This window comes from Aedes aegypti, chromosome 2 (genome assembly GCF_002204515.2).
Source record: "Aedes aegypti strain LVP_AGWG chromosome 2, AaegL5.0 Primary Assembly, whole genome shotgun sequence".
NCBI lineage: Eukaryota > Metazoa > Arthropoda > Insecta > Diptera > Culicidae > Aedes > Aedes aegypti.
In genome coordinates this window covers 170,712,307-170,739,092 of record NC_035108.1, presented here as the reverse complement: position 1 = coordinate 170,739,092, position 26,786 = coordinate 170,712,307, and the positions used below count along the sequence as shown (strand labels likewise).

Below are 26,786 nucleotides of genomic sequence, written 5' to 3'. Positions count from 1 at the left end.
ACATATTTTGGTTTACTGGGTTTTTTCGGTAATTGTAAAAATTACCGAAAAAACCGTAGTTCCAAAACCCAGTAAAATTTTACTGGGGTCGGTAATCTGAATTGGCTGTGTATATCTTAGCGTTACACGATTTTATTGCGCCTAAATATCTTAATTTTGGTACACGGTAGTTTGCGTTTACCCTTTAATGGGTAAAAATTCACCCATTTTCGCTAGAAGTGCCTCTCCACATTTAATGAGTAAACACGGTTTACTCTTTAACGGGTAAAAGCGGTTTCTGTCAATGGATGGGTAAATTTTTACCCTTTTTTGTACATCACGCTCACGGCATAAAAAGGGTAAAAATTTACCCATTTTGAGAATGGCCAATGCAGCTATTAAGAATAATGACAATTTAGGGATACTTTTCGTCCTGCTTCAATAAACATCTCCGAAAACATTATTTTCATGCGATTTATTAAAAAAACATCAATACGTTTGATTAGGCAGTTTTTTAAATGCACGTATGTATCTGCAGGAAAAATCCAATGAAGCTCTCGGTGCAAACTTTGATGCAGTCTAGAAGTGCAGAAAAAGAGAATAAATTTCTGTTATTTCCAAATTATCTACAACATGCATCACTTACCTTCCCTGTTCTTGGTAATATATTAATTTACAAACTCTTTTATTAATAAATATTAACATAATTGGCTCACCGTAAACAAATTCGAATTGACGAGCGGAATATTTCTAACTATTTTTCACCCATTATTGAGAACTAGAGAAGATTCTAGAAATGGGTAAATTTTTACCCCTTACGAGATTTCAAATTCACCCATGTTTTGACAGATCCGTGCCCTATTCGAAAATGGGTAAATTTTTACCCATTAAAGGGTAGTCGCAAACAACCGTGTAAAGTAAATGAATAAAAAAAAATCATTCCGTCGACTCAACGACATTTCAATTTGGGCCTGTTCACAAATTTCATAACCCTGAAGGGGATGGGTGGGTATCATTGAAATGTTACAGCTCATACAAAAGTCGTAAAAATATTTATATAAAAAGCGTTACGAGGGGGTGGATGGGTGTCAAAAATGCCCAGTTTTGGCGTTATGAAATTTGCGAATGAACCCTTTACATAATGACAACTCGTCCTGAAGTAAAATTTTTGCTGAGAGGTGATTCAGACGCGATTTACACACTAAATTAAACTTGTTGAAAATAATTCCAGGACATTGAAAATTATGAAACTTTGGATTTTTGCTCAGTTTTTAACGAAGAATCAGAATATGCAAAAAAACAGAGCAAGCCATTTTACGAGACGTTCGAGTGACGTTATCTGGCGAGCCGCTCAATGTTTTTGTTCAAAAAACTAGCATGATATATATGGCGCTGATCACATCTCGCGAAACATTACTAAAGGACCTATCTAACATTGAGAGGCTCTCTTTGTTTACCTTCTTTTTCATTAATAACTGAGTCACATTAAATTCTTCTGTTGCGTTTTTTTGTATGAAACGCTAGTCAAGGAAATTGATTTTCGATCTATAGTGAAAAACTTCCCAAAAACTTTAGTGTTCCACTGTTATAATCGAAAGAGAACGAGAGAGGAGAGAATCTCTCATTTGTACATAGGTCCTTTAGTAATGTTCCGCGAGACATTTTTGTTGGTGATGATGATGAGGGGCTCTTTCTGGGCGTGTTTATACTGGGTTTGCATGCTTGCATGTTACCAGTAGGTAGATGAAATAAATTCTTCCCTGCCTGCTGATTTCAATTTTACATGGAAAGATTTAAAACTTTGTTGCATAGATACCGGCTCCATTGTGGAATGAGCTCCTTCCAAATGTAGCGCTAGAAATAATGTAAATAAATGGGCACGCCAGAAAATTTCAAAGCTGGTAAACAAACAGAAAACATACACGGAGAAATATTTTTACCTAATTTTTGAGTTTACTTTACCCAAAATTAAGTATATCGATTATAGTTTCAACCCAAAATCTCTCGGTTTTCTCTTTCTCCCACACGAATGTTGTCAAAAATAGAGAGAGCTGCATCTACCCAATGGGGGTACTTTGGCCCAATAAGCCAAATTTGGGTAAATGCAACTTTTCTTATGTTTGGGTCGAAAGAACTCAATTTTGCGTTAAATCAACCTAAAATTGACTATATTTTTCTAATGGAATTAAAGCCAAACTACCTAGTGGGGACCTTGGAAGTTTAGCCAAAATTGAGTTATTGGGCTCAACTACGGTATTGCGTTGAAACAACCCAAAATTGAGTTGAATTCCGTCTCCGTGTATGATTCGAAACGTCTCATAAAATGTCTTATACCCCTAAACATGCCAATTCCTTCATCTTTTTTCGGCGAGTACATACATTCAGTCCCACCTGAATCCCGCCACCCATCGAAAACAAAAATCCACACGCACACAAACGCAAATCGAAACAGCTGTCAACTACGGCATCTGTCATCCACCAGTGGTCTTTTCGAGTCTGGTGTTTCTTTTGGCTAGATTGCTCTGCAAACACATTTTTCTCGCTCCGTAGTTTTTCGATTTCGTACAGTCGATTGTTGGTTCGCGTGTGAATTTCTGCATTATAGAATCGTTCCGGATAGTCGCCGCGTTGCATACGTGTGACCTTCTAGGGCCAAACGTCGTAGTTCCCCGCGGATATCCCGTCGAGTGCCGAGTTTCGTCGCGATTCGTTTTTCGTGGTCTGTTGCGTGCGGCGTGGAAAAGTGATTGCGTTGCGTTTCTGTCTGCTCTCCTCCCGGCTCCTGCAATCCGCACAGCATCAGGTTTAGCGTATTATCCCATCCATCCCGGTGTTTTTCGGTGGATTTGAATTCCGTGAACGGTACCGGCCTGCGTCCGCCAGTCAGTGTCTTCAAGCTGAGTTCCCTCGGAAGCAATAATTGTCGTTGGTGCCGGAGGTGTTCCCAGGTTGCGAGTCGTCCGAGACCGAGTAACAAGCGATGGGTAAGGCGAAGAAAGGCAAGAAGGATTCCGCCGCCGTGGCCGCTGCTGGCGAGGATAAGTGAGTATTCCTGTTTTTGTTTCTGTGGTTGATAGTTTTAAATAACTAACTAGTAGTAGGAAAACAATCCTGTTTATGGCCGCACGGGACGTCATCATAATCACCCTATCCATTTCAAGAAGCAAATCCCAAGAACCACTCCATATATCGATGCGAAAATGTATCACTATGATTCTGTATATGTAGTGCACAACCCGATAAATTTTCAGCTACATCGGTTCACTAAAACTCGAGATTTGCTTCCACAAAGTTTTGATGATTATTGTTAGAGTGAGACGAAAGATAGGGAAAATAACACGGTCTCCCGTGTCCCCTTATGCATAGAGGTTATGGTAGGATAAAGCCCAGTTTTAAATATATTAGCCTACCTTGATGCGTGCAAAATTTAGAAAATGGATTGATCCAGTCATTGTAAAACGGGGTAACTTTGATAATGAGCATTTCCAGCTCAAAACGCAAATAAAAATGGCATGGCACTGACTATGTACGATTCAAATGAAACTTTCAGGGCTAGTAGCGAATCACTCTTTAATTACTTGGTCATTATTTTAGACCTACACTCAGGCAAATGGACTATCGATAAACATAGGAACCCCTTATGAAAATTCGCCACAAGAAATCGGACTGAAATTCATAAATTTTGCCTTATGAAACCAGAATTTGAAAACGAAAAATGTTTTCGTGGCAACCTGGAATCGAACCAAGAACCTTGCGATCGATAGGCCCGAGCGTACACCACGCGCCTATCGACGCTTTGATGTGGAGTTATGCTAAAACGATACATAAAGCGTTATTATTGCAATAATCGTTCCACCTTTCATAAGGCAACATGTATGAAATTCGATAGTCTAGTTCGCTGCGTGTAGTCACTGAAAGTTAGTATATGCAACAAAAAGTCACTAGTCACATTTTCATAAAAATGATCACTTTTTTCGTGATATTTTCCGATGATAAATCAAGGGTAACGAAGCGTAACAAAAATTACATTTTTGCGTGTTTCAAGGATCAAATTATGTGTCTAGTAGATTTGGGGTTGCTGAATCTGACTCAGAAATGTTCCAGCACGTCAAAACTTTTTGCTACAGGTCGCCAAAGTTGTATAAAACACTGTTTTCATTTATTTTTAGATGAAATTTAAAGTATGATTTATCAAACTTTTTTGTGATCTAATCCACCAAACATGGAATATATGACTTTAACTTTTTATTTTTGACTAGTGGTCCCGGCAAACTTCGTCTTTCCATCAAGTAGGCTGTTGAAACATGTCATGGAACCTCCCATATAATATGACAGTTCCGTTCACGCTCGTTTTTCCGACTTTCCCGGTGAATATCCTGGGATTTTTATACACACAAACACGTCGGAACACTTGACGAACAAAACGGAATTATAATCATTCAAATCCGTTGATCCGTTTGGATGCCATTTCGTGACATACAAACAGCATTCCATTTTTATTTATATAGATATAGTTTGGTTGAAATTGCACGATTAAATTTAGATTAAATCGATTTTCCCAACATGCTTGCCGTCTCCATACAAAATCCTTCGTTTCTCTTATATGGCAAAATACAATACCACAGACAATTTGTCTGTGACAATACTTTTCGAAATCATAAAAAAAAACTTTTGAGAATCGAAAGTATTATGAACTTTGTTGATAATAATTGTTATACATATGAAGTTTGAATGCTGTGGCAAATAAAGCGAACAAATTGCCATACAAGCTGAAAAACTTGCATACAAGTTGGCTGAAATAGCCAAGTTTTAGCGATATACTGGTGCTTGAGAAAAAAACGTGTTCCGCAATGTAATCTGAATCAGCTTCTTAAACCGAAATAGTAGGGCAGTAATGTTTTATAAGTTACTGTCATTACTGTCCTGAGCAATTCTTGCTGAGACCGGCCCACTATTTAGGCTCTTTCGAAAGCTCCTGTCGAGTAAGTAAAGAAACTGCGTTCGGTTTGTCAAATTGATGGACCCTCGATAGTTATAATCAAAACAGTTTTTGAGAACCCCTCGATTTTTTACAATTCTTGACTCACTCAAACTGCCATAATTCAGAAATTTCTTCAAAAATTTCACAATAACATAGTTTTTGAGAGAGAAAACATAAGAGCTTGATTTTCAAAAATAAAAATATTTGGCAGCCATATTGAATTTGGCCGCAGCCATATTGAATTTCATGGTGTTCGCAACCACCGACTTTAAAAGTTTTTGCATCATTGGAAAGCTGAGCTAGTTTTACTTAAAATATAACCCGCTTTTTTACCAGCGTACAGGAGTCCCCTGTACGTTAAACCAATGTTGGAAGTAGTGCTCTCTTTAGAACACCAGAATATTAGATGCAATCTATCATTGCATAACATATAGTAAGTTTAATGCAATGATAAATTTTCGTGGACATTATTTCCCTCTAACATCAAATGAAACTATAATTTCATCGTCTTCAATATCACCAAAAGCCAGAAGTAGACTCGAAAATTCCTGAGTATTGTTAACTGAACGGCTTTATTTTATTTATTTATTTATTTCAAAAGGTGTGGGCACGGATTTGAATTCCTTCATCAACCACGTTGCAAGATTGTGTGTAGGAGACCGATTCCCGTTTGAACTGACATTTCTTTTCAACTCCGATCAGAAAAAAGCGCTTGCCTTATCGATTCCTTGTCGGAATTGGGCGTTTAGCGATTAAAAATTCACAGTTTTTTTGTAGCTTTATTATGTATTACATTTGTTTAAAAGTAACACGATTTTATTGCATTATGCAGCCCAGAGACGCTCAGACGGTTTGGCCAACATTGACTTCGCCCCCCACGTTGTAGTTCAGAGGCGACTCGTAACCTCACTTTTTACCTGTTCTACGCATTTAAAAATGTCTTTTTCGATAAATTGAGATCATAAAGCAAATAGTAAATGATTGGAATCTTCCTTTCTAGCAAATCCTCACCCGATAGATGCAAATTGGTTGCATAAAATCAAGAATTTCTATTCGTGGAACAGGTAGATTTGAGGTTAGGGAATCGCCACTGTTGTAGTTTATGTTGGTACTATGTTTGACCGTGTGTGATGCTGCTTGACGACTCAACTTGACAGTTTGTAAAACCGATTTGACGGTTGACGAATCGGTTGGCCAAAATAAAACGAGTTTGATTTTACTCAAACCACCGGTGGGCGGAGCTAAATGTTTGACGAACTGATCGTACCGTCTGTAGGGATGTTGCACGAACATCGAAATCAGCATGTCAAATTGAAGCTACGACGCGCCATGAACTGCCGATGCAGATGGGTGGCAAGTCAAAATGCGTAAATTTACACAGCGTCGACGACATGCTGATTTAGCAAATGTGCGCTCTTGAGTTGTTTTTATCCAGGGATTGTACTAATAGTTACTAGGAATACAAGGAACCCATTAGGAATTTTACCAGGACTTCATCCAGGTAAGGGGATTCCATTTAAAGTTCTTCCAGAAATTCCATCAGGAGAGTTTTCATCAGATGTTATTGTAAGATTATTACCAGGAATTCTTTCAGTGATTCCACCAGAAATTCCATCAACAATTTCTCCAGGATTTCCATTAGGAGTTGCTTTAGGGATTCCATCATGAGTCCTTCTAGGGATTCCATCAGGAGTTCCTCTAGTAATTATATGAGAAGTTTCTCCAGGGATTCCACAAGGAGTTCCTTTAAAAATTCCACCTGAAATTCCTCCAGGGATTCTATCAGGAGTTCCTCTAAGGATTCCATCAGGAATTCTAGAGATTTCATCAGGAGTTCCTTCAATAATGTCTTCAGGAATTCATACAAGGATTTTGTCAGGAATTCATCCAGGGTTTCCATCAGGCATTCCTATAGGGATTCTATCAAGAGTATCTTTAGGGATCTTCCATCAGAGTCCTTCTGGGGATTTTTTCAGAAGTTCCTCCAGGGATTTCATCACATTTTCCTGCTGACATTTCATTAGGAATTCCTCAACAGATTCTATCAGGAGTTCCTCGAGAAATTTCATCAGGATTTCTGCTAGGAATATCATAAGGAGTTACTCCTTAGACTTAAGACTCCTTCTTGAAAAGCGTAGAATCGTGCCCTCTATTACGCTACAGTGCCCCCACTATGACCGCGAAATATCTTCCCACACGAGGTTGATGTCGGGTGAAACACTCGCGCCTGTTTTTATTTCTGTCAGCCCTAGGTGTGCTCTAAGGATTCCATTAGGAGTCCTTCCAGGGATTTTATCAGGAGTTCCTCTAAGGATTCCATCAGGAGTTTTTTCAAGAATATCAAATGTTTCTGTAGGAATTCCATTAGGAGGCCTTCAGAGATTCTACCGTAAATTCCTACAGGAATTTCATCAAGAGTTTCTCTAGGAATTTTATCAAAAATTTCATCAGAAGTTTCTCTAGGGATTTCATTAGGAGTCTTTCAATAGATTTCATTAGGATTTTCTGCAGGAATTCCATCAGAAGTTCTTCCATAGATTGCTTTTGAAATACTTCTAAGATTTCATTATAAAGTCCTCCTGGGACTCCATCATAAGCACCTTCTGAGATTCCATCGGAAGTTCTGTCAGGGATCCTATCAGGAATTTTTCTAAACGTTTCTTTAGGAATTCCTCTTGGATTATTCTGGGTTCCGTCAGGCTATTTACTACGGATTCCTCCGTTAATTTATTAGAGATTCTACCATAATTTTCCAGAATTTTTTTCTAGGGAATTCTTTGATGTAATGCTCCCGGAATTAATCAATTAATGCCTCCCGAAAATATTTCCAAGGATCCTCAAGGGTTACCATGTATTCCTCCTGGGATTTAACCAGAAATTTCTCATAAGGATTTTATAACCGGAATTACTCAAGAGATCCTTCCCTAATTTCTAAAGGAATTTCTTGCGCAATATCTCCAGGGATACTTGGGGGTTTTCAGGAATTCCTTTAGAAATTTGACCAAAAATTTCTTGTAAAGATTTCACAAGTTATTTGGGTATCAACCAGTATATCTTCCAGTGACTTTATGATGAGTTCCTCCTGGATTCAAAAAAGGAATTCCTTTTTCCTGGATTCTTTTGAGATTTCCTTCAATAATTCTACCAGGATTTCCTTCGAAAACTCCACTAAGATTTCCTCTGAGGATTCTTACTAACAATCCTCCACATACATCCTCCTGGTATTCCTCTAAGGATTCCACCAGAGGTTGCTCCATGGATTGCATCTATAATTCACTCATGATTTCGCGAGAGGAGTTTTTTTTTTAAGGAATTTCAGGATTAAAACTGGGAATATCACCAGAGTTTCGCTTGAGCTTCCACCAGAAAATCTACCAGCGTTTCGTAACAAATTCTACCAGAAAATACTTTAAGGGTTTTACTACCTTCTTAGAGTTTTTCAGGATTATCACAAATTTCTCCAGGGAATTAATTAAAAAATTCCACAAGTACACAAGATTTTTTTTCTCAAAAACCACCAATATTTCCGTGAGATTTAACCAGAAAGTCTTCCTTTCTCTACTCTAGGTATTGCATCAGGAAGGCATCTAGAAAATTCCAAAAAAATATTCCTTGAGATTCTACTGATATTTACTGTGAGAATTTCTGAAGGATTTTTTGGAAAAATTCTGAAAAAAAAACATGGTTCACTTTATTGTAAAATCCATGGAGGAATCACCAAAAAAAATCACTGGAGAAATTTCCAGAGAATTTCATGGAGAAATTCCTTAATATGTCTCTAGAAGAACTTTTAAAGCAATCTCTGAAGGAGTTCCTATAGGATTTCTTTTTGGGTTCCTCGAAAAAAAAACAATGCTTCAAGAAATACTGAAAGGAGTTGATGGACAAATTCCATTAGGAATCCTCGGAGAAATTCCAGGTAGGTTCTTGAAATAATTTCTTCAGAAATCCCGAATGCTTCGTAGGGTCCATTCAGGGATACAAGGTCCTTGTAAAGGAAACACTAGAATAATTTATAAAAGAATTTATTGAAGATTGCCTAGAAGAATCCCCTGAGAATAACCTGGGGAGCCTCTTAAAAAAATGCAAGCGGAACTTCAAAGGAATTCCTGGTAGGAAGCATTTGAATTCTTTTACAGTATTTCTTGTGGCATGTCTGAATTCCTGGTGGAATTCCTTGATGAATTTTTGCAGAAATTCTGGGTAGAATCTCTGCATATATTGTAGGATTTTTTGAAGGAAACGTGTAGGAGTCCCTGAAGCAATCCCTGGAAGAATGTTTAGATTAATCGCTGAAAGTTTTTTTGGAGGTATTCCTAGGGAAATTACTAGAAGAATCACTGCAAGATTTTTTATGGGTGCAATGCTTGGTGTATTAATTTCTTGGGAGCGATTCATTGAGCAATTTCTTTAAAACTTTCTTGAGTAATTTCTAGTGGAATCGCAGGTAAAAATCCTTAAAAAATCTGTTTAGAAATTCTTACAGTTTCGCTGGAGGAATTCGTAAGTCAATCTTTGGAGGATTTTTTGGCGGAATTCTTGAAGGAAGCATTGGATGAATCATTGAAGTAATCCCTTGGGAAGGTTTTGGATAAATCTCTGGAGGACTCTGTAGAAAAATTACAAGTAAGGATCGCTGAAGAACTTCCTTTTGGAATTTCTGAAGCAACCTCTGGTGAAATTTAAGGAGGAGTCTTAGGATGAAGCCCTGAAAAAAGTCCTGGTGAAATTGTTGGGGGAATTTATGGTAAGGTACCGTGGGGCAAGTGGGTAATGAAATTCGCATAGTTGAGATTCTTCAAATTCTAGAGACTTTAAATTGAAACAAATGAGGTCGTGTATATTTTTTAGCTTGACTCCCACCAAATATAAGCAGCATGGTGAAATTGTTTTTTATATAAAATTGAAGGAAAAAATACAGAAAAAGTTTTTGAAAAATGTCTCTTTACTTTTCACTTGCCCCAAAAGTGGGGCAAGTGAAAAGTTTACCGTTTTGAACAATAAATTCAAAAACAAACAGTTATATTCACGATTTATATTAGCTTTAACATTTGTAAAGGCTTCCCAATGAACAAGTAACATGTAAACAAAGAAAATGTAATTCTTTTCACTTGAATTTTCTTCTGTTCAGCTATGTTAGTTGAAATGATTCGAAAACATTATAACTTGATGATTTCATGATAAATGATAAATCATGCAACATTTCCAATGTTAGTTCTTACATTAAGGGACAGCAGTTGCATTTCTGCTCTGTAGAATTTCCTTCGCTCGTTATTTGTTTTCGAGAAAGTCGGATATGACGTCGGATAACTCTTCGGGAGAAATCAAACGGAATTCTTCAATAACGTATTTAGAATATTTTAATGTGGATAAACCTATACCCCATTTTTATGTTTTGAACTAGCTTTACATAGACATTCCACGAGATTTCCGTGTGTTCTCTAATATTGCAACTTTTCAGTCAACGTCTTCCTTTTAATTGGCTGCCCGAAGTAGACATATTAATATTGCAATGTTTGGCAACATCTTTTAGAGAAGTTCCATGATTTCTAATAGCTTTTAACGCTTGAGTATAGTGTTTCTTGAATTATCAGCACGTTATGTTTTTCTATGATAATTGCGAACCATGTTTATTTATGGCTACTTAAAGAGAAAACACAAATTCAATCTCTAATGATAAACTTTTCACTTGTCCCACCTAATAAAAAAAATTGGCGGTGTTTAAATTTAGTTATGTTTAGGTCTACGTCGAATTAATTCTAAAACTTTTTCTATTGCAGTTTGAAACTGTCACAAAGGACAACTAAGAAGTGGTACAGGAAATTATTTTCCGCAACTTTTTTCCACTGAAAATATTAAAATGAGATTGTACGCCGCCAACTTGTTACGGAGTAACAGTTGACAGGTTAACAATTTTGCGCTCTATTATGCAATAATGGCTGAACAATCTCAGAAATCTCTTACCTATCGTAATGTTCTCAATGGCCTCAAAGGTTTACGCATGAGTTTAAAACGTTACTTCACATATTCAGTAAAATATATCAATTGTTTTCACTTACCCCATTTACCCACTTGCCCCGCGGTACTTTAATGCATTTTTTGAGAAGTATCCGAAAACATTCTGAATAATGCATGATGGAATCCTTGAAACTAAATTCTAGAGGAATTCCTGAAGAAAACTTTGAAGAAATTGTTATAGCAATCTCTGTAGGAATTCTTGGAGGCAGCTTTGGAGTAAGCTCTAAAAAAATTACTGCAGAAATCATTTGAGGATTTTTTGGATTGCTTGATAGGTGGAGGAAATCCTTAATAATTAGTAGAGAAAGCTTTGCAGAAATCTCTAGAAGAATGCCACCTGAAGGTATGCCGGACGGATTTTTCCCTGAGGAATTTTTGGTTGAATATGTCGATAAGTTTCTGGAGGAATTATTGATCAAATTCTTGATAGAATTTCAGAAGAATTTCTGGTGGAATTCCTATAGGAGTTTTCAAAGTAGAATAACTGGAGGAACCAATAAAGATTCTTGATATATTGTTCGAAGAATTTACCATAGCCATTCCCATATGGTTGACTGTTTAGAATAACCCCAGATAGATACCCCTAATAATTTTAAAATTTTGCCGGAATACTTCGGAATACCGGAAAATTATAACTGGAATTCCTCATCAATATCAATTCCTTCCGGTACTTAAATTTTGAAAGTTCTCTTGTTCACTACGATTATTTCCCAAAAATCGTAAAAATATCCCCCCTGCACAGCCACAGAATTCCAGAGAATAACAATCACATATTAACTAGATTTACCGTGATCATTCAAAATATGCGAAGAAATATGGACCAATGCACGTGTTCACTAATTTGACGTTTGAGCGGTGCAGAATTTACTCGTTGCCATGGTCACGTAAATAACACGGCACCGCTCAAAAGTCAAATAGTGAACCCGTGCATAGGTCCATAGTGTTTCTGCAACGAACTTTGACAGTCGGTCAAACGGTTGCAGCAACATAAATCGGTTTGGCTAACTTGGGGGCGGAGTCAAAGTTGGTCAAACCGTCTGAGCGTCTGTGGGCTGCATAAGATCATTTTTTTATGATCGCAGCAAGCGGGTGAAAAAAAATGTCATTTAAAACGAAGATTCTGATTCGACAAGAAGTAAAAAAAATGGAAGATCCCGAAAGAAAATTTTGTAAAATTGAAAATCACATTTTTATAGGTAAAAGCTAACTTCTAGGTTTCTGGGTTTTTCACTTTAGAAAAAGATTCAGAATTGATTTGCAAGTTTAAAGTTTAAGGTGATTATAAAACGAAGCCAAACTTCGAATTTTCAAGTGCACAAGACGAGAGTATCTGACAACAGTTCGCGTTGAAAACCAATCAAATTGCTTGCTTGCTGGTGGTGACCAATGGGATAGATTTTCAACGCGGAGCGCTGTTTGGTTCTCAAGTCTTGTGCTCTTGAAAATTTGAAGTTTGGCTTCGTTCTATAATAACCTTAAACTTCAAACTCTTGGACACGAGTTAAGTGAATAATTACTGTCAGCTCTCGATATTGAAGAGACTCACGGCATAAAAATTAATATTGTACACCGTGAAAGGGACCCAGGATGGGACCATCAAGCTAGGGACGTATCGAGTTATGGAACACAAAATCTGTGCTATGAAAACCAAATTTTACTATGGTTCTCTAACTCGATATGAAACATAAAGTGAGGAAGAGTTGACTGTAATAATACTAATTTATCTTTAAGAGTATATTATATAGTAAGAGTAAGTTATGTATAGAATTCGTTTTTACTTAAAACGTTTTTCGTCTACATTACAGCTCCGACGTCGAGGTGAAGCAAACCGAACTGACCGAGACGGAAGTGGAGAAGAACAGCAAGAACGATAAGAAGAAGAAGGAGAAAAAGTCCAAGAAGATTGAAAGCGATGGCGAAGGCGACGAGGACCTAGAAGAGGTCACCGACGCAGTCAAAAAGCTTACCGTTGGTGGGAAACAGGAGAAAAAGAAAGCTCCGAAAAAGTCGACTACCAAGGAAGATGACGATGAAGACGGTGCTGAAGAAGAGGAAGAGTTTGACACTAAAAAGTCCAAGGGTAAGAAGAAGGGCAAGGCCGCCGCTGGAGGCCCGGTTGGGTTCTCTCTTTTGATGGCTGAGGACGATGATGATGATGAGGAGGAAGTCCAGGAAGCCATTCGGGACGATGATGACGAAGATGAAGGTCCCAAAAAGGGAAAGACCAAAGCTGGCAAGAAGCAACAGGTGAGTGCGGAATGTGTTAAACATTCGTTCATTTTTTTTTACATCGATATGCTTGCTTCAATTTTAGGCCAAAGATGTAGAAGAAGAGCCCCAGCAAAAAGCCGGCAAAAAAGGAAAGAAGGCCAAGAAGAAGAAGGGCGGCGACAGTGACGACGAGGACATTGAAAAAATGCTTGCTGAGCTAGAAATGGAATACGCTGGTGTAAAACCTTCTCCTAGTGAAGAGCCTGCCGTCCAAGAGCCCAAGGAAGTTGAGAAGAAAAAAGATAAAAAAGATAAGAAAAAGAAGGAGGAAGCTCCTCCTGCTGAAGATGCGGAACAGGCCGAAGAAAGGGCCGATGGAGAAGTTCACATTAAAACGGCGGCTGAAAAGCGCAAGGAGAAGAAGGAACGCCAGAAAAAAGAGGCCCAAGCTGCCAAGCAACAGGAAAAAGAAGCTGAAGCCTCCAAACCTGAGCCGAAGAAGGAGTCAAAGGAGTCCACTCCTGCGCCGGAAAAGGAGGACTCTGCTGCTCCTGCCGCCGGTGAAGGAAAAAAGAAGAAAAAGAAGGGCAAAAAAGATGAAGGAGCCGAAGTTGTTGTTGATGAGAAACCAGCTGAAGCACCTGCTAAGCCGGCTGATGGCGCCAAAGCTGGCGACGCGGCCAAAGAGGGCGATAAGAAAAAGAAGGGCCCTAATAAGGCCGCCATCGCTTTGATGCAGGAACGTTTGAAAGCCATCCGCGAAGAGGAAGAACGTCTGAAGCGCGAAGAGGAGGAGAAGCAGCGCTTAGCAGAGGAAGCAGAACGTTATCATCAAGAACAACTTCGCTTAGAGCAGGAGAAAAAAGAGCGCAAAAAGCAGAAGGAAAAGGAACGTAAAGAACGATTGAAGGCAGAAGGAAAACTCCTCACCGCTAAACAAAAGCAAGATCGTATGCGAGCTCAGGCTATGTTAGAAGCATTGAAGGCACAAGGTGTAGAAATTCCGGAAGTAGGTACAGAGAAAAAGGTGCGTCCAGGAACTCGTCTTCGTCCCAAAAAGAAGGATGATGCCAACAAGGAAGAAGAAAACAAAGAATCTAGTCCAACAGAGGAAGAACTAAAAGCTGAGGCACTGAAGGCAGAAGAAGCAAAGGATGAAGTGAAAGACTCTTGGGACGCATCTGATAGCGAAGAAGAATCCGAGGAGAAGGAACCTGAGAAACCTGCTGTGAAAGAGGAAGCGAAATCTGCTCCAACAGCTAAGCAAGTAAAAAAACAGGAATCGGTTGAGGAAGATGACGAAAGCGAGTCTGAAGATGAAGACTCTGAGGAAGAATCAGAAACTGAAAGTGATTCGGAAGAGGACGCTCGTCCGGAGGCTGAAAAGATGCGCCAACGAGCAATGGAACGTATAGCCAAAAGAACGCAGGAAGCTGAAAAAAAGAAATCTTTGGATGTCCTTCGAGCAACTGTCGTTTGTGTGCTTGGCCACGTAGATACCGGTAAAACGAAAATTTTGGACAAACTTCGTCGTACGAATGTTCAAGATGGTGAAGCTGGTGGTATTACACAACAAATTGGTGCCACCAACGTTCCGATCGAGAACATCAAAGAGCAGACTAAATTTGTCAAAGGTTATAACGATACTACGTTCAAACTTCCCGGTTTGTTAATCATAGACACACCTGGTCACGAATCTTTCAGTAATCTTCGTAATCGTGGATCCTCCCTGTGCGACATTGCAATTCTCGTAGTCGATATTATGCATGGTCTGGAACCGCAAACCATTGAGTCCATTAATCTTTTGAAAGCAAAGCGAACACCTTTTGTTGTAGCGCTTAACAAGATCGATCGTCTGTACGATTGGAATACTATGAACCGCAAGGACGTTCGTGACATTATCAAGGGTCAAGCTTCCAACACTCAACTGGAGTTCCAGCAGCGCACAAAGGCCGTTATTGTTCAATTTGCCGAACAGGGCCTGAATGCTGCGCTGTATTATGAAAATCCGGATCCTAAGACTTACATCTCGTTGATTCCTACCAGTGCCATCACCGGAGAAGGCATGGGTAATCTCCTCTTCCTGATTGTACAATCATGCCAGAAGCAGCTAGCCAAGCGTTTGATGTTCAGTGAAGACCTCCAAGCAACGGTGCTCGAAGTTAAGGCAATCCCTGGTCTCGGAACGACAATCGATGCTATTCTGATCAACGGAAAGCTTCGGGAAGGTGAAACTATGATTCTGGCTGGTACAGAGGGACCTATCGTGACCCAAATTAAGGCCCTGTTGATGCCACAGCCCATGAAGGAACTTCGTGTGAAGAATGCGTATATCGAGCATAAGGAAGTGGTGGCGGCTCAAGGTGTGAAGATTGCCGCCAAGGAGTTAGAAAAAGCAATTGCTGGTCTGAACCTTCAGATAGCACATAAACCGGATGAAGTGGAAATTTTCAAGTGAGTACCTAGCTAGTTACCCGAGGTTAAAGGGACATTTTAACATGCATTGTTTCTGCCATTTTCAGGGATATCGTGGCTCGGGATCTGAAATCGGTGTTGAGCAGCATCAAGCTGAGCGAACGTGGAGTGTACGTCCAAGCTTCAACGCTGGGCTCTCTGGAAGCGCTGTTGGAATTCCTGAGGACATCTAAAATTCCGGTAAGTACTGCGACTGAGTAAGTCTATTTTTCTTATTTTGGGTAGGCGGGCATAGTGAGCATCCTGCATTATCACCGTACGTATATTTCCGTTCATTTAACCCTCTAATACCCAACCCCGCCTTTAGACGGGGTACACTTTGGAATTTTGTGTATTTTTTCGTAGCTCGGAAATCAAAATGATTTTATTTTTGGCTTATACCTTTTGTTTTTTATTGTTTTTTATGACTTTTGAAACTTTTTTGTATTTTTAGAAATTGTTTGAAAAATTGCATTCTTATATAACCTACAAATGCCTGGGCTTCATTTAACGTGTAATATAAAAAATCGTACCTTTTATATTTTTCTACGATTAACCTATCACAAACGAAGAGCCTGGTGGTATGAAAATCATTTCAAACCTGTTTTTTCCGTTATTTACACGGAAAATAAAATACGCTCCGAAAAAAAATTAAAAATTTAATATTTTTAAAAATACCGTAACAATTTAAATTTTTATTATTGCCAAAAATCAACAACTAGAAAAGACTTCAAGAAAAAATGAAAAAAGCTAGGGACGTTCAAAAATAAAAATTATAAAAATCAAAAACCAAAATTTAAAAATTTGTGAATAAAAATAAATAAATGCCCAAAACGTGTTTAGAACGATTTTAGATAACGAAAAATAATACCTAAATCGAAAATAAAAATTTGGGTATTAGAGGGTTAATTCAAACTTAATTGTTGATGGTTCAGTATAATCAATACAGGTCGGACTCGATTATCCGGGATTTGATTATCCGGAATTCGTTTTTTAATGTTCTTGTTTTTCAATTTTTATGCATAAATCTGAGATACAGTGAACTCTCCATAACTCGATATTGAAGGGACCATCGAGTTAGGGAGGTATCGAGTTATAGAACACAAAACCAATGCAAACGCGATTCAAGGGACCATCGAGGTAGCAATGAAAACCAACTTTTACTATGGTTCTCTAACTCTATATCGAGATACGAAATATCGAGTAAAGGAGAGATGACTGTAATTTGGTACAGGTCAGACTCGATTATCCGGGATATCCTTATCCGGGATATTACTTATCCGGAATTTTAGACTCGATTATTTTAAAGGGCTGTTTGGGTACGTCAGGTGTTAATAATCAATGTTAACTTCCTTTTCCCGATCAGCCTAGATAGCCGCGTAGTGTCGGTAGCGGTTGTTTCAACTGGCTAAGAATTAACACTACGGACTGTCTGTTCCGGTGGTAAAAGTCCACCTCACAGGTGACCCCTAATTCATACGGCTTTAAGCTTACCGTGCCTAAGAATGAATGGTTAGAGGGTCTAAATAAAACCTAGCCGCAAACGGAGCCTGTGGAATTCCAGGGCGCCCTCTACAATATTATGCCCTTCCTGTGCTACCCGGAGCAATGGTGCAGGTGACCTTGTGTTTCTCCGAGATAATTGGCTGCCCTTCTTCAGTCTCAAGCCTGAGGCTAAATAAGGGTGGGATTATTAATACATTTAACCCTCTAATACCCAACCCCGCCTTTAGACGGGGTACACTTTGAAATTTTGTGTATTTTTTCGTAGCTCGGAAATCAAAATTATTTTATTTTTGGCTTATACCTTGACTCATAACACGCATATAAGAAAAGTTTTTTATGACTTTTGAAACTTTTTTGTATTTTTAGGAATTGTTTGAAAAATTGCATTCTTATATAACCTACAAATGCCTGGGCTTCATTTAACGTGTAATATAAAAAATCGTACCTTTTATATTTTTCTACGATTAACCTATCACAAAAGAAGAGCCTGGTGGTATTAAAATCATTTCAAACCTCTTTTTCCGTTAGTTACACGGAAAATAAAACACGCTCCGAAAAAATTAAAAATTTAATATTTTTAAAAATATCGTAACAATTTAAATTTTTATTATTGCCAAAAAACAACAACTAGAAGAGGCTTCAAGAAAAAATGGAAAAAGCTAGGGATGTTCAAAAATAAAATTATTAAAATCAAAAACCAAAATTTAAAAATTTGCGAATAAAAATAAACAAATGCCCAAAACGTGTTTAGAACGATTTTAGATAACGAAAAATAATACTTAAATCGAAAATAAAAAGTTGGGTATTAGAGGGTTAATGTAATTTAGTTTAAATTTTCACCTGTATGGTTTCGCATTATGCGTTTTTCACAGTATATTCTGTGTTTTTCGCCTTTGGCGACTTTTAAGAGATACCGATCTGGTTTTTGTTCGCTGCTGGTCTTTTTCGCTTTGAGATTGCGAAAAGCTTAATCCTGCCTAGTTCGGGTAGTGGCTACGGCTAGGATAGCTTAGTTAGATCAATCTCCAGCATAAAATGTCAGCAACGATCAATCTTTGTAGACTCATGCAAATGGTACAGCTCAAGTGGCGCTAGTTCAAAAACCTTACTTTTGTAAACTTTTATCTAGGAAACCTAGTGGACCCAGTTTTTGCTACTTTCAGAAGCATGAAATGGCATCGCTACACTCATTTCTGAGTTAACAACCAGAGATGTATGTGCTGTCACAATTGATATTTCTGTATGTGACCTTAATAGGAAATACGTCTTTCGTTTTGTGGTGTATTTATCACATGATGAACCATCCCCGACGGATGATTTCAAACGAGTTGTCGTTCACTGCCTATGAAAAGGCCTTCTGCTGATTGTGGGCAATGATATCAATTTGAGAAGCTCCAGTCTGATGGAATGCTTAAGTACTTCAAATCTTGGATTACTTATTGTAGGAAATCCCCCAACCTTCATGTTATCTGCTAGAGAAGAAGTGTTAGACATAATGCTCTGCTCGAATAGAATCAGTCACGATTGACGAATTGGCATGTATCAGAAGATGAATCATTATCTGATCATCGCTACATCTCTGTATGAACATAAGAATGTAAATTCGCAGACTTTGCATTTGTTATACTCCACAAACTGGGAATTGGGTCCTAAAATTTTTAATGAAATCTTGTTTTTATTCAATAACACGAAAAAGCATCTCACTGCAACTACTTTAGCAATTTTTCCCGCTCAAATAACAGCTATATCATGTTTAAACTTTAATTTAAAAATTGGGTCCATAAATGAACCTTGACACTTAAGATTATGTTTGACGTTCGCTTAGTCGACAAAAACACCACAGGGGTTTTAGCTTTAACACTGGGGTTAAAGACACGGAAAACAAAATGCACCCAAAATTTGAGTTTAAGCCAAGGGGTGTGACAAAATCTAATAAAATGTTTTTTGGACTCAAACCAACGGAAAACATTAGAAAATTGAGTAAACATGTGTTATTGGCCTAAACTTAAGCGTTTGGCACTAAAATTGGGACAGGGCTTTAGGACCCAATTGGTTGTGACCAAATTCCATGGAGTTTCTCCGTCCATTGGAAATCCTAGTGATTTGGATGTTTCCACTTCCGGTGAATTGGGACACAAATGTCCTTGTTTCGAGTGATCTCACAATTGCTTGTCACTTTGCTTATAGGAAATGTTCCTCACAACTCCCTTCGCGGGACGAGTGGACGTCTGTACATTACTGAGCCATCCCAAGGGTGGCTAAGTATTTAACAAATCTGTCAAAGCAGAATTGCAGTCGCTTGATTACAACCTTGACTGGCCACTGCCGACTCAACTATCACATGGCAAATGTTCAGTGTGTTGATACATTTGTGTGTGATAGTTGTGATTGCGATTATGGAAGTTCTTATCACCTTATACGTAACTGTCAAGTTTTCGCGTAATTGCGATTCCAATTACTTGGTAAACACTTATTAAGTGAAACTGATTTCAGAAGCCTGAATCTTCAGGACTTTCTGGTATTCTTAACCCGCTGTGGTAATGAGCTATAGGCTCTCTTTAGGCTCATGCGTTTTGCAGTGCCCTTTTTAGGGCGCTGTTCGAACCCATTGTGGTATGGAGCTACATGTTCTTAATTCGCTTATGCGATTTTCCCTCTTCAAGGGATCCCACTTCTATTTCCTCCCATCTTTCCCTTCCCTTTCCTCTCCCATCGGGTAGATGATGAAATAGGCTCAAATATGGCGATGGCACAAATCTCCCAAATGGCGGGGAACGTGCCTCTGGAACCGGCCTTCTGATACTCGATTATCCGGATCCCAGGGCTGGTAGCAAGTCACTTTTTAGTGACTTGGTCACTTTTTTCGACCTGGTCACTAAAAAGTCACTATTTCCAACAAAAAGTCACTAAAGTCACTTTTTTCGGGAAAATGGTCAATAAAGTCACTTTTTTTTCGTGATCTGATGATAATGAAATTTAAGGCTGGGTTAGCTTTTCAAACTAAAGCAACAAGAAACAGATTTGTTATTATAAAGACAAAAATAGTGTGACTTTGAAATCAAAGTGTCAAGATTCTTGACTCAAGAAAAGTAGAGACTCCTGGCTAAATATATTATTATTGAATCCTTATTATGGGGAAGTTCAGCCCGAGACATGTTCAACCCCACCCTTCCGGCTAACTTTTTGGAAGAATTCAAGTGAATATTTCGTAGACATTTCCGATTGAAAATTTAAAAATTACCTGGGATAAACTTTGGAGAACATTCTGGCAAAACTTAGAAAGCTACATTAGGATACATTTGTTGTCCGAAATATTTTATTACATTTTGGCAAAAACCAGAATCAATATCTGATATGAGTAATCTACGGCTATACAAGAAATCCAAAACCAGGTTTCTGAAGATAAACATCATCAAAACACCTCCGGAAGATAAGCCAGAGACGGCTAGGAATAACAACCAAAATAAATTATAAAAATTTGTCAGAAACTCGTCCAGGACTTCAACAGCAAGTACTATTTTTGCTAGAAATCATTTCAGATATCACATCAGAAATTCCAACGTGGCCGTGCGTTTAGTGTAACCAAGCATTTAACCGCATCGAGTCAAGGAGTGTGGGTTCGATTCCCGCTTCAGTCTGGAGAACTTTTCATCAGGAACGTATTTCGATTGTGCCACTGGGCGTTGCATGCTAGTCCGATGTCTAGTGTGGTGTTTCCTTCAAAGGGCAAATCGTCCACTGCACTATGGTCCAGGAATCAGTTTTACGCGGAAAGATGCATTTTAAGCTTTAGAATGAAACATTAGACAAAAACGGTCTTCTACAAAGTTGTTTGTATTAGTTAAGCCCTTTGTTTGGTGTTATTGAAAATTAGGGTGGACCACATTTTCATAGAAAATGTGTAACTAACTTTCTTATTTGTAGAAATTATATTATACATGCTTCAGCAAAGTTGTAGACCATTCAATTTCAAGCAACTTTGCCAAAAAAAGTTTTTTTGTATCTCTTAAATTGACCGATTTAGAGCTTTTTTCCTACGGTGACATAGGGTGGTCCGAACAAAACTGGTTTTCTGGCTCTAGAGTTTTCAATTCAAATTTCTCATCAAAGTAGTCGTACCAATGTGATAGACAAAAAATAATAATAAAAAAAACTGAACGTAGACTAAAAAGTTACAGTTCATACAAAACTCTACGTTTTCTCATACAAAAAGTGTTACGGAAGGGGAGGGGGTTGAAAATTTTCAATTTTAAGTGTTACGTAACGAATGGATGCAGCCCCTCAACAAAATTAATGTTGATTTGATTGTATCATGAGTGCGCGGAATTAGGCATTCTTCTGCGCGGAATATGGAAAAGCGTTTAAAAAATGCGCGGAATTAGGCAATTTCAACGAGTGAACTATTTCAAAAAATTCACGAATGTTAATTATGAATACAGTCTAGTTTATATTTTTCCCATAATCTAGAATAGATTTGCTAGCGATCCACCCATAAAGCTTTTTTTGTTGATGCAATACTATTTTTTAAGTAACCATTTGAATCGTGTTATTCCTTAACTGCGCTGAATTACGGCACTTTACGGTAAAGACCCCTACTGTTCTTAGAAATAATTTCTTGCTACACCACCGCATCATATAAATAAAACAACGAAAAAAGATAATTTTTATGTTCTTTTATCAAAGATTTCAATTTATCCGGATTCGATTATCCGGAGTGAAAAAAAATCGATACTCCGGATGATCGAGTCCGACCTGTGCCATCATTATTCATATTTATCCATATTTAGTTGGTGTTACATCAATTAATTTGATAAAACCTCGTTAACGCTGTTACGCCAATTTATTAGGTCCATGCTGCCGTGAATCGCAAGTCAGTCCTGTAAAAAGTAGGCATTGAGAAAATGGGCAGTGAAGTTTCCAAACTCGTTTTCCATACAAATATTAAGGCCTTTTGGTGCGTCATCACAAAATGGCTTTTTCCAAAATCATTAACATATTGTTATGATAGTATTAGTATTTGCAACATCGATGAAATATAAGCCATTTTACGAGACGTTCGAATGACGTTTTCTGGCGGGCCGCTCATTGTTGTTCTTCAAAAAACTAGCCTGATATCTGAATGACGCTGGTCACATTTTTGTTGGCGATGACGTCCGCGTCTCTTTCAGCGCATGGTTCTACTCGGTTTACATGTATTATATTACCTGTAAATGAAAAATATCTTCTCTGCCTGCTGATTTCAATTTTACATGCGAAAATTAAAAACTTTGTTACACTGCCACCAGCGCCATTGTTGAATAAGCTCCTTCCAAATGTAGCGCTAGAAGAAACGTAAATAAATCGGCCCGCCAGAAACTTTCAAAGCTGGTAAACAAACGGAAACCATATGATTCGAAACGTCTCATAAAATGGCTTATAACTGCTTATCACCTGATTAAATGGATAATTTATGCAAAGAAAAATGCTTCAGGTGGTATTTTAATATTTAATCAACACTTTCAGATACAGCATTATCAATTTAACGACAATATACATGAGATTTATATTCTCAAAAAAAATCTCCGATTTCATGCCGCATTTCATTGCCCCACACAACTACACTTGTAAATAGAAGGTGCTTACCTTTTCGATTGTAATTCAGCAGCAAGCATTTGTGTTTTGGATTCCATATTGCGTTCACTACACTTCCACTAAACAAATCTTTTATTCACTTTCCTAAAAGGAACACATTTCCACCGGGATTTCAATATTTATAAAGTTTTATCAACCGCATCACTCAAAACAATTATGGCGATGGTTTTCACTTGTTGCGAATCGACGCCGCCACCGCACACTGAGACATGCCTGTGTTTATAGTCTAAAATATTTAATTTTTTCTGTTGTATTAATTTTCAGTGCGGAAAGGTTGGGCAAAGCATAGAAACTAAAAACTCATACGTTGTTTGTTTTTCGATTCTCTCAAATTACAGAAACCATCTCTACGAAGCATAAAATCATACCAAGTGTTTATCAATTTGAACCACCCAAAATAATTGAAAAGCTCCACAGTGCGATGCGTCGGAATGCGTCGGGACGCGTCTATCGTATGTGCACAATCATCGCGATCCTTGAGCACAGTGATGTCAGAGTTGCTATCTGTAAAATCATAGCATTTAATGTGGATTGATCACTAAAATCATTAAAACTTTATTAAATCATTGATCTTGTGATGGAAAACTATTTGCAAAATGATAAGTTTTTATAATATGCAGCAAATGTTCCGAAAACAAGCATATAACAATTGCTAGAAAAATCTGTCACCAATCACCTGGCAACACCGTCATCCCTTGCAAACATACACCATACCGATGCATAACAAAAATATACGATAAATCCAATAAAAAACAGAGAAATTCCATTGGTTTTCATTAAATTGTAATGTTTTCTTTTGATATGTACTATTGAACAGTGGATTTTGATTTCCAATACTCGTCAATCTACTTAATTTTCCATGTGTTTACATAAAAATATGCTAAACACAAATGTTATATTTTTTGTTTGTTTGTTTTGAAAATATACATGGAAAGGTGACACTACTACTGTTACATCAATGATGATTCTAATGATTCTTTGAGTTACACGCCGCTTCACCTTAAGGCCGCACGGGACGTCATCATAATCACCCTATCCATTTCAAGAAGCAAATCCCAAGAACCACTCCATATATCGATACAAAAATGTATCAGTATGATTCTATATATGTAGTGCACAATCCGATAAATTTTCAGCTTCATCGGTTCACTAAAACTCGAGATTTGCTTCCACAAAGTTTTGATGATTATTGTTAGAGTGAGACGAAAGATAGGACAAATAACACGGTCTCCCGTGTCCCCTTAAAAAAAATTTAGGTGATTGAAACATGCTCAAATCTTAATGAAACTTTCACAATTTGCTTTTCAATACGATATCTTTACGAGGAAAATATAAAGATCATCAGAATACGGTTAATTTTTATGTTACACGGTGCGAAAGTATGTAGTGGGACTGATATGCGGTTACTTTTCATTATGGGACAATTTGACTTGCTGTTTTTTTTCTATTTTTTCCGAACAAATCATATGATCTCATTTGTGCAGCTGAAAGAGCATTGAATGATATGTTGAAAAATGAACTCAACTCAATTTTGGCGAAAATGCAGATGGGACTGACTTGCGATTCACGGCAGCATGGCTGTGTCCCTCCAACTTCGATTTTGGCCCACGTTCTCCAGATCTTGTTGCACCTGATCAAGCTACCTCGCTCGCTGTGCTCCCCGCCTTCTTGTGCCAACCGGATTCGACGCGAACACCATCTTTGCAGTTAATTTTCATCGTATACAGCCTTTCCATGAAAAACCGAACCTGTTTAAGTGTGTTTGTGTTTAATTATGTTAAGTTCACCTACTAACTGCGTTCTAAGAATTCCTCCAGGGCTTCCCCCAAGTCTGGGTGTTTTGCACGTTTGTTTTTTTTATTTTCTTCAAATATGTATAACTATTTTTTTGTAAGAATTTGAAAGAATTCATGGTACAACGTGAAGGAAATATCTTCCAGAAAATCCATCTTAGATTCCTGCAGGAATCCTTCCTAGGAATTTTCCAAGAAATTTATGTAGGATTATTTCGAGGGACTCCTCCATTCATTTTTAAAGTACAAGTTGGACTCGATTATCCGGTGACTGGATTATCCGGAGTATGTTTTTTGGTATTCATGTTTTTCAGTTTTTATGCGTAAATTTGAGATAATTCAATATTGCAATATACAATATGAATGGATTAGCATTTTTGGATGTAGATAGGAAAAGGGGGTTTGAAAAACATAAACCTTTTAAATTTGAGATAAATTAGTATTGCAGTATACAATATGAATGGTTTAGCATTGTTGTGTATGCTGATCAAAAAAATTGTTTTCTTCTCAAGACGCCTAATGCTCATAGAAAAAAAAATCTGGCTACATCACTCATATAAATAAAACAACGAAAAAAGTTCATTCATCGCTGTTTTTAATTTTTATTTCAGTGATTCGATTATCCGGAGGATTCGATTATCCGAAAAATCGATACTCCGGATAATCGAGTCCGACCTGTATTATTTTTGTAGGAATTCCTTCAGACACTGCCCCAGGAATTCCTCTTGCAATTTCTTCCATAATTCATCCAAGAATTCCTCCAATGGTTTTTTGGGAGATTTCGCTACGGATTCCTTTAGAAATTGTTCCAGCCGTTGTTCCGGGGGTTCCTCTAGGAATTTCACCTAACGATCATAAAATCAAAGATATAAATATTTAAAGAACTTCTGATAGAATATTTGGAGAAATTACTGTTGAACTTGTAGCTGGAAAACTCTCTAATAAAACCCCTGTGGAATTTTCGATTACCCTCGATGAATTCTTGACAACTCTTAAAGAAATCCGTGAAAAGTCCCTATATAAATTATGTTGTGAGTTTTTTTCCTTAGTGCTATTTCCTGAACATGTCAAGTTTATTGCTTAAATGACAGACATTTTGTTTTGTTTGGAAGTGGTCCATAATTGATGCAAACAATCACTGCCCATACTCGCAAAACTGTCCCATTTGAATTTTTATGACTTTTGAGTTTTCTTCATGTATTATTTCTGTTTATTATTGTTTCTGTTCTGTTTTTCTGTTTCTGTTTCTGTATTATTGTTTATGTTTATTATTTCTGTACTTCATGGTATCATGCTTTAGGAATTTCTCTTAGAATTCTACCTTATTATTCTCCATAAATTTTTCTAGTAGTTGCTCTAGGGAGTTCTTCAAAAATCCAACCAGAAATTCCTTTCTTCGAGTGATTTCTTAAGGAATTCATCCACGCATTTCCCTAGACATTTCTCTAAAGTTTCCCATAGATATTACTGCAGAGATTCCTTGAAAAATTCCTTTAAGAATTCGTAAGGCATTCTTAAAGCATTCTACCCAGAAACCTTCAAGGGATTCCTTTATGGATTGCTGCAGGGATTCCTCCGGGAATTCGTTTCCTGAATTCTACCTAGAAACTCGTCATGGATTCTTCTAGAATCCTTTAGGGATTCCTGCAGAGATTTTTTCAAGAATTTCTTCAGTGATTCCTAAATTTTTCTTGGATTTTTATTGTTATTTTTCCAGGAATTGCTCCAGGATTTTGGCTGAAAACTCATCCAGGAATTTTATCCTAAAAATCCTAAAATTCCTTCAGAAATTTTTCCCCCGCATTCCTCTAGGTATTCGTCCAGGGATTTTACTGGGAAGTCTTCCAGTGATTAGTTCAGGAATCCCTCTAGAAATTTTACCAGTAATATCTCTTGGAATTCCTCCTCAAGCCCTTAAGCAGGTGTATTTTTCTCTTTTGTTATCGTAATAACTTTCTCCAAACATACTCAATTATACAGTCTTACCATGAAAAACCGATCTAGTAGGTCACCGAATTCCGTGAAAACAACTGGAAGCAGAAGCACCAATCCGCGCCAACAAAATATTCAAATTGTCATCGAAATCGCCATGTCACAATACCTAATCGATTTTTTGTAAAAAATATTTTAACATTGTTGTGTAAACTTAATTGTTTTAACGAATTTCTGTGTTCTTTGATGCACTTTTCTTAGTACCGTAATCCAGGGACAAA

General features: G+C 37.7%; 1 protein-coding gene across 2 annotated transcripts in view; it reads left to right on the top strand.

Moving 5' to 3' along the window:
* The first annotated feature begins 2,452 nt into the window (after positions 1 to 2,452).
* The window catches only part of LOC5571886 (eukaryotic translation initiation factor 5B), a 314,657-nt gene continuing 290,323 nt past the window's right edge, over positions 2,453 to 26,786 (top strand). For both annotated transcript variants that reach the window (XM_021843131.1, XM_021843132.1), the window contains exons 1-4: positions 2,453 to 3,021; positions 12,784 to 13,225; positions 13,293 to 15,643; positions 15,712 to 15,844. In XM_021843131.1, the coding sequence (XP_021698823.1) occupies positions 2,960 to 3,021; positions 12,784 to 13,225; positions 13,293 to 15,643; positions 15,712 to 15,844 (2,988 nt within the window). In that variant the 5' untranslated portion in view covers positions 2,453 to 2,959. The remainder of the gene's footprint in view (positions 3,022 to 12,783; positions 13,226 to 13,292; positions 15,644 to 15,711; positions 15,845 to 26,786) is intronic.